General features: G+C 38.9%; 1 protein-coding gene across 1 annotated transcript in view; it reads left to right on the forward strand.

The window, feature by feature from the left end:
• The window catches only part of carmil2 (capping protein regulator and myosin 1 linker 2), a gene marked incomplete at both ends in the record, with an annotated part of 56,456 nt that extends 42,785 nt beyond the window's left edge, over positions 1-13,671 (forward strand). The window contains 8 exons of the mRNA XM_079256338.1: positions 3,961-4,065; positions 4,558-4,594; positions 5,551-5,619; positions 7,219-7,484; positions 9,877-9,997; positions 11,080-11,169; positions 11,568-11,672; positions 13,133-13,671. Coding sequence (XP_079112464.1) covers positions 3,961-4,065; positions 4,558-4,594; positions 5,551-5,619; positions 7,219-7,484; positions 9,877-9,997; positions 11,080-11,169; positions 11,568-11,672; positions 13,133-13,671 — 1,332 coding nt within the window. The remainder of the gene's footprint in view (positions 1-3,960; positions 4,066-4,557; positions 4,595-5,550; positions 5,620-7,218; positions 7,485-9,876; positions 9,998-11,079; positions 11,170-11,567; positions 11,673-13,132) is intronic.
• Between the last annotated feature and the right edge of the window lie 973 nt (positions 13,672-14,644).

Here is a 14,644-nt window from a genome sequence, read left to right on the forward strand (position 1 = left end):
ATAATATTATATATTATTCTATATTATATATTAATATTCTATATTTGGGTCCTTTGGAGCCAGCCAATCGCAGAGGTGTGATATCTGCTTGTAAGAGTCTTCTTGAATTACATAAGAAGCTGAGGCCTGGGGCCGTAACAAACCTCAATTCCAGAAAAGTTGGGACAGTGTGGAAAGTGTAAAAAAAAAAAAATGCAACTATTTACAAGCCAGAACAGTTTTTTTTTTAATTAATTAAGACATTTTACCATTTCTTGAAAGAGTCTATTCTATTCTATAGTAATTTAGCAGATGCTTCAATTGGACGCCTGTCTTGACATGTAGTGCTACAGGCTTCTTTGTTTAGTGTCGTGTAGCATGCTTTTTTCTTATAACAACTTTCTGTAAACATCTGGGAAGTGAGGAGACCCATTGCTGGAGTTCTGGTAGAGGAATATTTTCCCATACTGGTCTGCTGCTGGATTCTAACTGATCAACACTCTCCAACCTTCATTGCTGGGTTTTCGTTTCAGTGTTTCAAATGTTTTGTATTGGTGAAAGGTCGGGAGTGCAGGCAGGCCTGTTCAGCACCTGGACTCTGCTACTGTGAAACCTTGTTGTGGTGGTTAAATCTGCAAAGCCTTCCCTGACAGAGACACTCTCTGGGAGGGGGTAGATGTTGATCTAAAACCTCCATGTACTTTTCATTATTCTATGGACCCTTTGCAGATGTGGAAACTGAAGCCATAGGCATTATGCAACTCCTTACCATCAGATGCAAACTTTTAAGTGGTACACTGATAACAAGTTGGATGCTCCCTCTCTTCTTTAGTCTGCAGGACACGACGTCCATGGTTTCCTGAATGACTTTCACGTTTTGATCCATTTGTCCACAGCACAGTTTTCCACTTTGGTCCAGAGAAGACAGCATATGTTTACATATGGCTTCTTTATTGCATGATCTAGCTTAAACATGTATTTGTAGATTTCTGGGTGAACTATGTTGATAAACAGCCATTTTTGTAAATGTTAATAGGCCTGTGCATTTATTTCCAGCAGATAATTATGTCTGCTTTCAATGTCAACTGTCAAAATCCAGTTTTGACCATTGACATTGTCACATCCACACTGAGACTTCTAATTCTTTCATACAGACATTTCTCTTGACACAGACATGCAAGCGTGCAGGTTGAGACCAGTTCTTCTTGGTCTGTTTGTTCACGCCAGATCAATCACATATAAGATTGATGAGAGCTGTCGTTGTACTGGGGGCTGTCAGTTCCATAGAATAATCTCAGAGTAACCAAGGCAACAGTAAGACATGTAGTAGAGTAAAAGTTTAATGGTTCATTGTGACAGCTTGGCCTTGTCATGCATTCCGCCAACAGACGTCACAACCCATTGCCACACAACACACCCACTTACCTGACCGATGCGACACTTAAACACCTGGTAGCAGACAACATCCACTTTCCACCTGCATATAGCGTAGGATTCGGGGTGCACACCTAATGTGTATGCTAACACTAACGTGAAATGTATTGTGCTGTTACTTACCGTGTGTCGTCCACTTCCAATCATGGTTTGATGCAAATAGAGGCAACGCTCGAGCGGTGCTTAAGAAGTCAGTGCCAGGGTTAGGGTTAGGAAAAGCAGCGGTGACGTCACTCACTGACACACCACACTGAGCTAGTTAGCTTTATTATTTTTCTTTATATTCATGGGATTATCGTGATGGTTTGGGTTTGGGAATGTTTATTATTTATTTGATTTTTCTGTTGTTGTATCTTTTGTGTCGAGATCTGGGAATAAGTAGGAAAACTATGTTAATTTGTTTAAATGGACCATTTACTGTTTTAGAGGACTGACTGTTTAGGTGCTCAATTATAGCCCAGAGGGGGAAGAGTTGGGACTCGAGAGCATTTACTGGCATTGTTTAATCATTTGGTGAGAGAACCCAGTGCAAATATTGTACATTTTTGTAAATATTTCACTGTATATATCGCTGCACTGTTGTGATCGGGATCAAAGAGCAAAATAAATCACCTCAAATGGAGCCACGACTATGCCATAGTTCTTGCATAACACAGATCCCTGTCACATTCATTTAAAGAAAATTTTGTTTTACATGCAAGCATTGGGTTGTAAATCGAAAATTTGATCATGATACAATATATCGATTCAGCAATGAATAATTTGACACGTGGAGATATTTCATTTTCTATGATTGGATTCAAGATCCATCTATGGTTACGAAACGATATAACAGCTGATTTAAAACAATCATATCACTTCATATCAAGTCACAAAACAACATCAAATTCTAATTCTCTTCCTGATCAGACCTAGAAATGAAAATGAAAAACAATCTGTTTCGGGCTCAAATACAAATGTAAAATGCTAATGTAAAAAATGTAAAATGCAACATTATGCATGTTGAGCTTCAAGATGTTCACATCATGAAAATGAAACAAAGAATACATTTCCATTTGTCTGCATTAAAATCTGAATACAGTGAAAATTTTCCTCTTATTTTGAGTCTCAAATCAAATCATTTTATTGAAAAGTTATAATAACCAGATAAGTAGTTTTAAACCCTTTTCTGACAGGATTAGTTTTACCTAGGGAACTGCATGTAATTTGAAATAATTGCTGAGATTGTCTCTGGTGTTAATTAGATGCGAATTATGTGAGTCGGCCATGTTGGTAATAATTCCCTGCAAATGACTTTTTAAAGTTTTACTGAACTCTGAGGTTCTGTTGTGATACAAATCCAATGTGATTTGGTCAGAAATGAGCAGGATCTGATACGTGGTTTGGTTGTAGGCCATCTGTCTGGATGCATTTTTCTCTGTTTTGGCAAAGGATGGAGGCTGCATTGTAGTGTTTAAACAGTTTTTTATGTCCTAGACTAGAAAGATCCGGTTGGACCATAACCTACAAAGGCAAAAAGAAAAGGCTGAAAAGGAGCAACGATGGGTACAAATGATGGATCACTTTGTGCATTGCAATGTGTGATAAGAATATGTTGCCACTTACATGGCCAGATGAAAATCCAGATAGAATTTATATAATTACACAAACAACTTGGGTGGTTTTATAGGTGGTTTTGCTCACGCAGAAGGTAAAGAAAACAAAAGCTTACTCACCGTTGTTCTCTATGGAGTCCCACACTGACCACTCAAAGTGGAAGTTCCATGGAGCGGCAGGGTTGCGCTTTCCGGCTGGCGCCCTGTCACATGAGGAGCATTTCACACCAGAACGTCTCTGCTGTGGCTGGATTCCCTGGTTCACTCCATTTGACCAGCCTGACCTGTCGGTTATCCTGTAGGAAAAAAACTGACATGACATTTGGGGTAATTTATTTATTACATAGGTAGGTGAAAATAATACAGTCAGAATTTCTTTTCACATATTTTTGGATATCCACATTTTTCTCAAAGTATTTGTATTTTATTACTCCAAACAAATGAACAATTCTACATTTCTGCTGAACATCTGACAGATGATTGATATAGATTTACAGTTTGGATCAATGCTATTGATTTACTGATCACTGGATCAGTGTAGTTTGATGGATTGTAACACTCCCAGTCAAGTTTATTGATAAAGCCCTTTAAAAGCAGTAGGGCCTCCTGGTTCCTTAGTGAACGTACTCAGTTATATTTCTCTGCTGCATTGCAGAACATCTTTATGAAGAACTTAATTAGTAATCTAATAATGTTTTAGTGACAGATAAACTGGCACCACAGCAGCTCTAAATGCAGGATGTGATGGTGTGCAGGCACTGAGGTGTGCTTCGAAGTTCGACTGTAAAAAAAAACACAATGCTAAATGTCCTGCTTCTATAAATGCGTCTTTTAATCTGCAAGTTCTACATTTTACCCCCCCCACACACACACACACTTCGGTACAAATTGTGTGTGAGCTCTTACACTTACCATCTTCATCCTCACCTTCTTCATCCTCACTGTCTTCCAGAAACATACGTCTGAAAGCACAGCTAGTTTTGAGCAGAGGCTTCAAGTGATGCTGCAGAGAGTGGGCGTGGCCAAAACGCCACCTGCCGACACCAAGATGTGCCAGGTAGGATCTGTGTGTGTGTGTGTGTGTGTGTGTGTGTGTGTGTGTGTGTGTGTGTGTGTGTAAACACATAGCTAGATATCAAAAGACAATTACATGAATTTCGTTTTTTTAATGACTAACTAAAATCTGTTTTTAACGATGAAATGAGAAGCTCATTGGGGATTGTTTTTTTGAGTGGGATTGAAGCTAAAAAAAGAAACTCAGATTTTATTAGATTATTTTTGTTTTAAGTCAGTGGACTAGTGGATTCTGTGGATCACACATCTAAATCAATAAGTTGATCTGAAACTGAAAACTCAGTGTTTCAGCGTAGACTCGGAGAAAGCAGTCGTCCAGGGACCTGCTTTCTGGAACAGGTCCATGGACGACCATCTCCAAACATAAACTTCATGTTCTGATTCAGTGGAAGTTCTCCAGGGTCTTAACTCCACATCTCTTCTGAACTTCTGCTTACTTGTTGCGGTTTGATATTGTTTAATGTCTCTGTTGTAGAAAAAAGATGAAGAGTTGAGAAAGGCCAACTCTGAAGGTACGTATGATTCAGCTACCTCTATATTACAGTGAAATCAGATGAAAGATGTGCACATCTCATTACTGGCCTCAGTTTGTGACTGACAGCATAAATCATTGGTCTGAGAATCTGTTTTTGTTCTTGAAGGTCAGTCAATATTCATCAAAATTCGCCAAATCTTAATGTTTATAAAGACATTTTGGTCCTGCAGGTAAACCCACTGTACACTTTATCAGGCCCACCTTACTTGTACCAAATTGGATCCCTGTTTTCCCTTCAGAACCTTAATTTTTGGTGTCAAATTCAACAAGGTGTTGTAAATGTTCCTCAGAGATTTTGTTCTATACTTACATGATAGCATCACACAGTTGCTTCAGATTTGTCAACTGCACTTCCATGATGAGAATCTCCACCACATCTCAAAGCTGCTATGTTGGATTGAGATCTGGTGACTGTGGAGACCAGTACAGTGAACTCATGGTCAGGTTGAAAAAAGCAGTTGGAGAGCATTTCAGCTTTGTGATTTGGTGCATCATCCTGCTGGAAGTTTCCATTAGAAATGCTATACTGCGGTCATAAAGGGATAGACACGGTCAGCAACAATACTCAGGTTGGCAGTGGTGGTTAAATCACATTGGTAAAAATAAAAATGACCCACACCATTACACCAGCCTTAGTGTGATCCAAGACAGGGTGAATCCATTCCATTTAAAGATGTAAGACCACGTATGACCGTGTCTACATGACTGAATACATTCACTTGTTTTCATGTGATTGCCTGCTTAGTTATTTGTAGAGATGCAGCTGAGCAGGTGGACCTGATAAAGTAGACAGTGGGTGCATTTTTTCTTCTTCCCTACAGTCCAGTTTGAATCATCATCACTGTGTGTTCAGAATCCTCTGTGCAGAGTTGTGGCTTAAATCATCTGCAGATGAACTTTCAGCATTGTGCCGCTTTTGTCTCTGTCCTTCAGGCACCATCCTGGACAAACCAGAACCACCTCCGACATACACCAAACCTAGAACCATGTCATCTTCATCAGGTACAAACAACGAGTTCTAGATAATAAAACATTATTCCCACGAGCAGAACCAAATTATTGTTTATGTTTTCATAGAAATGATGGAGACTTTTCAAACCTAGAACACCAACACTGCATTATAGACCACTGTTTCTAAAATGGGGTACATGTAACTCTTGGGATTCTTGGAAACATACCAGAGGTTACATAAAAAAAATAAAAACTAGAAAAGCACTCGGAGAGCACAGACATAGCCAAGCATATGGTGATTAGCACCCAACATATCTTCAAAGTGTCCAGAATCCTGGATCTCTTTCGGATCTCCACCAAAATGTAATCATTTGTTCCTTGTGAGACCCCAACATATTGTAAAAATTTAATAAAAATCTATCCATAACTTTTTGTGTAAAGTTGCTAACAGACAACCAAACAAACAAATAAACTCTAGCAAAAACATGACTTCCTTGGCGGAGGTCATTAAAAGACCAAGTAAACAAAGTCCGCAGAAATATGTAAACAAAAATATTGGAACCTCGTGTGCACTGAGCAGCATGGAAACAAACACTCTACTGAAAGCACACTTCCCACAGATTCCAAACATGCCAGTTTAATGTCGATATGACCAAGATTCACTCAACCAGAGTCAAAAGAAGGCTGAATTTATGCATCACGTTTGAAAAACATCATTACATATTCTGTCTTACCTTTGCTGTTTTACCTCCAAAACTTTAATTCATCGACATAAAACTGCATGCAGTAAAGCAACTATGTTTCCAACGGTGCTTCAGGAGTAGTTAGGCAAATAAAATCACAATTTTGTGCCCGGTAACATCAGTTTGATTGGAGTACTACAGGTGTCAGTCATTCAGCGGCAAACATTTCCTGCTTTGTTGGTGCAGATTGGTCACATTTATGTAAACATGATGACATTAGCGTGATTTTACCATATCACACAATTAGAAAGAGGTATTGGTCATACCGATCGGCTAATCATGGCAAAAGTTACGAGCATTACGCACATGCCCACTGCATACGATGATGTGGTAGTCAGTGGCACGGCATCTCCTTTGTACTTTTTATTTAAAAACCAGAATCTTGGATCTCTTCTGGATCTCCACCGAAATTTCATCATTTGTTCCTCATGACACCCCCAACATATCCCGAAGATTTAATCAAAATCCATCCATAACCTTTTGAGTAATGTTGCTAACAGACAAACAAACACACTCCGACAAATACATAACCTCCAGAGGTAATACAAGATAAGATGGTAACCAAATGAGTTGTAATATTCCTGTAATATCAGCAAGACAGAAATGTAATCTTACAACCTAAAATGTATTTTGGCTTCCAGCTTAAACCCAGCAAAGCCAGGCCACCAGAATACCAGGGCTTTTAACAGTTCCTTGTCACAGCAAAACCTTTGAACAGCAGATTCATTTTTGAATCGTAGCGTCCATGCTGAAAACAGTCAAGAACCAAAGGATGTGAAAATAAAAGTTAAATTCCGTCAGCATTGATCAAACCAGCAGATTTCACAGTAAACTAGCAAGGGGGTTTGTGTACCTGCGTCCTTTGCTCTGTTTGTGATGTTCCCTTGCTCTGACCTTCTGTCTCAAGCTGACCCCAGACTTCCTACGAAACCACCAGAGTCCATCCGACCAGATCCTCTACTTTACCCAAAGCCCGCCCTCCCTGAGCGTCCTGCAGGCCCCCTGCCACCCAAACCCAGCATCACAGCCAAACCTCCACTCCCAACCCCAGCTGCACCTGCCGGAGGGGCGGCTCGTCCCGCCTCGGCTCCTACTTCCAGCAGCTCAGCAGAGCATGTCCAGATCTCAGCACACACACATGATGGCCATCCAGCAGAGGCTGCAGCACAGCAGGTAACACGGTATTGCAATTTCCTTTCAACAACGTGCAGCTACTCCCTGAAACACACACTGCTGTTACCGACAACTTTAAATCCTCTCACATGAATGAAAGAGTGATTAAAGGAAAGGACACATTACTTCTATTCATCTGATTTCTGTGTACATACACACACTGTACTCAATATTATTGATTTATTATGCCTGTGTGTAGAATCTGGAAATTTCTACACACTCAGCTAAATGAGAGATGTTAGCAGGGATGTCACAATTTTTTAAAATATAATTACTGTCAGAGAAATTATATTAACTATTCTGCGTTTTCCAACACTATAAATGTGTAAAACCTCATGAACACTCCTTTTAGGACTTTGGATTCTATTTATGACTATGATTTGATGCAAACATAACAATAATATTACAACAAAGTACAATAACCGACAAGTTTCATTGCAAATAAATCCCCTCTGCACTGTAAGCAACAAACATTAACTCTGGATTTCTCTTAGAAAAAAATTATGCTAAAAGTTGCAGAACTTCTCTTGGACCTGGGAGGCTTCTTTCTGGAAACTGCATGATGAAAACAAACTTATTTTTTCCAGCCTGAGTAAAGAATTTACATCCTGTGTAAGCTGCTAGCAAAGGATGAAAAACACAAAAACTTGGTTTTCTGGCTGCTAACAGAAAGCTAACAAAAGGATACTAGCTAACAAACTGTCTTTGTTAACTAGAATCTAGGATAGCTGCTGTTGGACACATAAATAATACTGAAACAGTTGAAATAAAGGAAACAATACCAGATATCTGGATTTTAATTCACTCTTTACAACACAAACTAAAAAAAGACACCTGATGATCTCTCACAGCATACCAGTGTGCCACGGCACAGTGGTTGAAAAACATTGCGTTACATAATTATTTAACCAGGTTTGAATACTTACTTTTACTTAATTGTATGGTGACACATATTGGATGTATTTATTTTTAATATCATGCTTTCAGAACCAAAGAAATCAAAGTATGATTTAATGAGTTAGTTTAGAGGAAATGACTCTTCCCCTGACGTCCTTTCCCTCTAACATGGAACAAAAACAAAGCATTTGCACATGGATGTTATTTAACTTTGTCTTCATTGTGGTCTGATGAAACGTTTCAGACATGATTCCTTTTGGAAAGTGACTATATTCAGATATCTTTAACATTAATTAATGACAGAGAAATGAAGAAACCATTACTTCCACAGATGTGGCAGAGCACCAGAATCTTACAGGAATGCTTTCCCTGAGAGCCCGGTCAGAGCTTGTTGAACTCCTGTACACATGCAGCTGCACAGTTCGGTTGTAGTCACACAACATGAATATCAAACACACTCAGCAGTTGGGAAACAAGTCCACAGTCACAACAAACCAGTGTGTGGGCTCCCTCATAAAGCTTTGTGAAGAACTATAGTGCATAAAATCTTTTTAAAAAAAAAAAAAAAAAAAAAAAAGCTTCTGTTTAACAGAACCTTTAAAAAAACGGCTGCTCTTCAAGAAAATGCACAATGTGCACTGTGGTTCACTGAAAAAACTGGATGCACACAGTCAACAAGACTACAGGAAAATTTATAAATATTCACCTTCACATCCATCAATTTGTGTACGGCACAAGAAAATTATGGAGCCGGGGACAGTGTTGAATAAAAGGAGTGGACCACTAGGAACATAACAGGAAAATGTATGGAGATATATAAAAAAAATTGACTTAATATCTTCTCTTCCTTTTGTAATTTCCTGAGAATTACCGATTTATTATCTTTTCAGATCATTTTGTTAAATAGGAAAGAGACACTATGAACATCCTGTATATCTTCATACTAACGAGAGCTGTATGTATGTTCTTGGTCTCAATGGAAAGCTGAGACATGAGCTAACTATTGTACTGTCAGAATCAAGATATTAGTTACTGTGTCAGAGTAAATTTACCAGAAACACATTGAAAATTGTTTTCTCCTCTAAAAAGAAAATCACATCACTTTTAGTGAAAACCAGAGGATAGCTGCCCAGTTTATCTAAAAATGCTATCTGATGAGGAACTGTGCTCCTGTAGAATAGACAAAAGTAAACCTGAGTAGTTTGCCAGATGTTTTAATTGAGATGTTACATAGATACATAGGTTGATATCTCAGGAATACATGTCGATGTTGATGATGGACACCTCTATCAATGGTCAGGATCAGGAGAATTGAGGCCTAGCCCTGAAATTCACTTTTAAAACATCATAAAGATCCAGAAAGAAGTTAAACTAGAGGATATGATAAGGGGAGTAAATACTTTATTATAAAACCCTCTGTTAACATCCACAGCTTCAGCAAATAAGATAAGTCTTCATTTTGGTATCATGTTGTTGAACTTATTCTACTCATCAGGATGGAAACCAGGAGAGTCCTGCCTTCACTCAGTCACCAAGGAAAGAACAGCTTCTTCCGGCTCCATGGCGGGGTGCTGGTGCTCCAGATCGCACTGAAAAAGCACAATCAGTAACTGAGGGTAAGTTTCTGTTTACTTATTTTCATAGGTGAGATCCAGAGATGAACAATTAGATACAGATTTGCAGTTCTCTCTGTATATATTTAAAAAAAAAAAAAAAAAAAGTATAAAAAAAACCAAACAAACAATGCCCCTCTGTAGCCTATGAAAAAGTATCACATTTTTAAAATCAAAAAACGATTTTGTTCAAGTGACAGCTTTGTTTATTATATATATATATATATATATATATATATATATATATATATATATATATATATATATATATATATATAAATAGCTCAAAAAAATAAGGGAACACTAAATAACACGTTGTGGATCTGAATGAATGAAATGTTTTTATTAAATACTTTGTTCTTTCCATAGTTAAATGTGCTGACAACAAAATCACACAAAAATTATCAATGAAAATCAAATGAATCAACCCATGGAGGTCTGGATTTTGAGTTATACTCCAAATTAAAGTGGAAAAACACACTACAGGCTGATACAACTTTGATGTAATGTCCTTTACACAATTCAAAATGAGGCTCAGTCGTGTGTGTGGCCTCCGCGTGCCTGTATAATAATCTAGCAGTGTAATAACACTGTTAGTCTGTGTGTTATTTCTTCAAGGTTCTGTTAATAAATTCTGTTGTTTTGGTTGGCCTTTATGGCATTGATGCATAATTTCACATAATTTATCTTCATAATCTGACAACTGAGGCTGTCCTGAAAAAATTCTTTCTGGATGTTGACTGGAATTTAAAGGCCTGAGCTTCTACATGCAGTTTTACAATAAATAAACAGATTGACCACCAGTAGTAAAATGGCTTGCAGTTAAAGTTAAGCAAACTGACGTCCATGAACACTATTTCACTTTGAAGCTGACTGAGGGTACGTTTGCTTCGGCTCAGATAAAATGAAGACAAAGGAAGGTAGTCTGACAAAGGACAGTGCGTGAGGCAGCTGAAAACTCATGTTGCTCTCTTGTTAATAGCCACGCACACACACTTATACGTCAGTCATGCGAGAGTGAGACTCCTCAAGGTCTCTTTAGTGATGAAAAAACACTAAAGCATTGTCTATGTGCATACTTTCAGAGAGTCTTCCTAAGCCACGGCAACACGTGAAGGCCTTTCCACAGCGCAGAGCTGTGTCGGTTCATGAGGACACTCTAGCGATGACACAAGGTGAGATTCAGGTGTGGATGTCGGATGACAAGCATGCTGAAGTGTTGTCATTAGTCCGGAAGCCAGTGAAAAGTTTCAGTCTTTAAATCAGAGATATCATCAGAGCTAGACTGGAGCTGGAGGATCCCAGGTTTTCATCGCCACTCATGGCTGCTCCGTCTTCAAGACAAATCTGTAAAAAGATTAATGTCACAATGGCAACTGCGAAAGTTGTGGTCACGTGATGACATCACCTTTCCCTGCAACCTGCTGCTGTGTGACTCTCAGATCAGGAGAGCATGCTTTGTTTGGAACACATGGCCATTTTCAGACATGTATGATTCATCAGATGAATGAAGTTCACCTTGTCACAGAGTCTCTTCTGTAAATTTTTATCTTCTCTTTTTTTCCCTTCTCAGAGCTAAAGGCAGTTTTACAGAGGTCACCCATTCGTTTCCGGGGCAACAGATGGGACCTGCCCTCTTGCAAAGAAGATGAAGCACAACAAACTCCGGATAAAGCAGGTGCTCCTCTTCCCTCATTGTGTGTGACAATGGAGAATTATAGCACACACTGTAACTCCTTATACTTAATCCAGTTATTAAACAGCTTCCACCTCAGAAATTTCTGGACAGAATTCAATTCACAGATTGAAGAAAATCCAAGCTCAAAATACCCCAAAAACACTCAGTTGGTTTATTGAAGTCCCATTATAGTACCAGTCCAGTTAGCTGCAGTTTCAAATGATGAATCAATTATAATATAAGTTTACAAACTAATGAGAAATAAAGACTTTGTACAGCAAATAATTCAAGGATTGGTTCATAATTAAAGAGAGAGAATGGTGCATGGTAGTCATGCCATGATTCATTATTCTTTATCTTGATGAGCAAACTGGACAAACACTGTAACATTTCTTTTTCTAAGAAATGCATTCCCTAAGTGATTAAGAAAATGGATGGTTGGATTATTGGCAAGCTAAATAGCCTTTACTATGTTTAAATTGACCAAAATTTATTGACAGTATTTTGCACTTCTGTCTTTAATATGTATTACATTTCAAACATGTTGATTTTATGAGATAAATGTTTTTATCATTAAAATGGATTAGATTAATGGCAGTTTTTTTTGCTCAGCACCTACAATGAATCCATTGTTCACTCTTGGTGGTGGTGAATTACTTGTGTAGCCACAGCTGTCTTGGGGCACCCTGAAGGAAGTGTAGCAGCAAACGGCCTCTCTGACCAACACAATATCATACACCAGTGGTATTGAAACTGAAGGGTGAAGCGCTGTGTCCAATAACTTTAAAATTTATCACTCCCCTCAGTAGCCTGCAGCAGTGCAAGGGGACAGAAAGCTGTCTGCCTTTTAAACAGTTTGATATGTCGTCCAATCAGATAGAGGTGTAAAGACAGGGATAACAACCCTCATTTTAATACAGTTTTTTGCTTTGCATCAGTAAACAGATGTTTTAAAAAGAATTTAATATTTCCCCTCGGGAATGAATAAAGTATCTTTGATTGATTGATTGAATGTAATTTGATCCCAGATATTATTCATGCACAGAGTAACAAAGCTTGATTTACAATACGTACTTTGCAAACATTTATTTACAACTTCAAAATCTTTACTTCTTATTAAGCCCAAACTGCTGTCCCAACATTTTACTTCTACAAACTAAGTGTTTTGATTATTTTAAAAAATTGAACTGTGAAAAGTGGATGGATGATGAGGTCCACGCTAGTTCAATCAAATTGTCTGAGGACGACAATCAGCAACAGCCACGGCTAATCCATGAGGACTGCAGTACTGCAGCTTTTAGAAGTTTCCTGCTCCAACTCATCTGACTAAAATTGATAAGAATTTCATCAGATCCATTTAAGTTGAGTCAGGTGTGTTGGGGCAGAAACTTTTTCAAACCTGCAGGACTGCAGCCCTTGTGGGTTTAAACTTCATGAGTGTCTGTTCTTTATCCACACAGACGGTGACACAGGAAAGCGGAGAGTAGAAGAAAAGGAGGATACTGTCCAGAAGGAAGAGTTACAGGCAAAAGGAGAAGTGGACTGTGGAGGATCAGCTGAAGGCAAGCCTCCACTTCCAGGAAAGGAAGAAGTCCCACAGTCAGGGTGTTCCTCCTCTACATCACCACTTCAACAAGAAGTGACCGCAGCTCGAGTCTTCAGTTCAGCGGCAGCATTTGCCTCAGAAAAACCTCTAGAACTAACCCATACCCCAGAAAAGCCACCTATTATCCTCCCATCCCAGAAGAAGAGCCCAGTGTCAGTTCCCCAAGACAAACGTCTGGTTTCCCCAACACCCCGACCGAATGTCCCCAGTTCATCCCTAGGTATGACTCAGTTGTCAGAAACTCCCCCAGTGACTCTGATATCCCACCAGAAGTGCAGTTCCGGGACCACTGCAGAAGATCAGGGAAGGAGCTCAGGAGAGCTGGTCTCTGAACAGCATACAGTGATGGCAGAAGCACCTAAACACAGAACTGAGCCCCCTCCGTCTGAATGATGCACAGAAACAGACTGAGCACTTGGAGACAGGAGGAAGGCACCGTCACCTTACTGACAACAGGAGATGGGAAGCTGCTGCGAGATCACAGCTAAGCGCCTTCAAACTCTGACTAACATCCACAGAGCACACAGCTGGTCTGTTTTCATCCTGTGTTAGCTGCTAGCAAAGGATGAAAAACACAAAAACTTGGTTTTCTGGCTGCTAACAGAAAGCTAACAAAAGGATACTAGCTAACAAACAGTCTTTGTTAACTGGAATCCATTTACTGCTTGGGGCAAATAAAGAAATGAAAATGTGATTAGAAAGTCTGTTCATTTACCCCCAAAAGTCAAACTGTTAAGGCTCATTTATGCTGCCTTTAGGTACGAATATCAGTTCTCAAACGTGAAACACTGCACACTTTCTCCCATATGTTCCTTACGTTAGCATGGCCATTATGAAATGAATTCACCAGGTGGCACTTCAAGTTACAGGTTTCAGATAAGGATGGGCAATACCAACATTTTTCCTGCCAATACAATGTGGTTAGTTTATGGTACTTTTTCATCAGTGCGGATTCAGATAGGTGATGCACAGTGGTGGTTATGCAGCCTTACAGCAAGTAGGTCGCTGGTTGGAGAGACTTAGCTGGGGGGAGGTTTAAACAGTGGAATTTCTGTGTAGCGATGTAAGTCGCTTTGGATAAAAACATCTGGCAAAATAAAAGCAAAATGAATATTAAAATTGTACAATATAAATTAGTATCTTTATTGCAAAAACAATATAAAATAGTAATTAAAAGAGAAATACTTGGAAGAAATGCTTATATAATAAAGAAAATAATAAATTAAAATGAAACAGGAAAATAAATCTGAATTGTTTCAGTAAAGAGCCTTTTAGCTGCAGCTAGCTAAACACATCTGCACAATGTGTTGGCATATTTTCTCAGGTCATGTTCTGTCTGTTGACACAAATAGTGGTCAACTCCATC

The sequence above is a fragment of the Telmatherina bonti genome (assembly GCF_933228915.1).
Source record: "Telmatherina bonti genome assembly, chromosome: 2".
In the NCBI taxonomy this organism is placed as follows: domain Eukaryota; kingdom Metazoa; phylum Chordata; class Actinopteri; order Atheriniformes; family Telmatherinidae; genus Telmatherina; species Telmatherina bonti.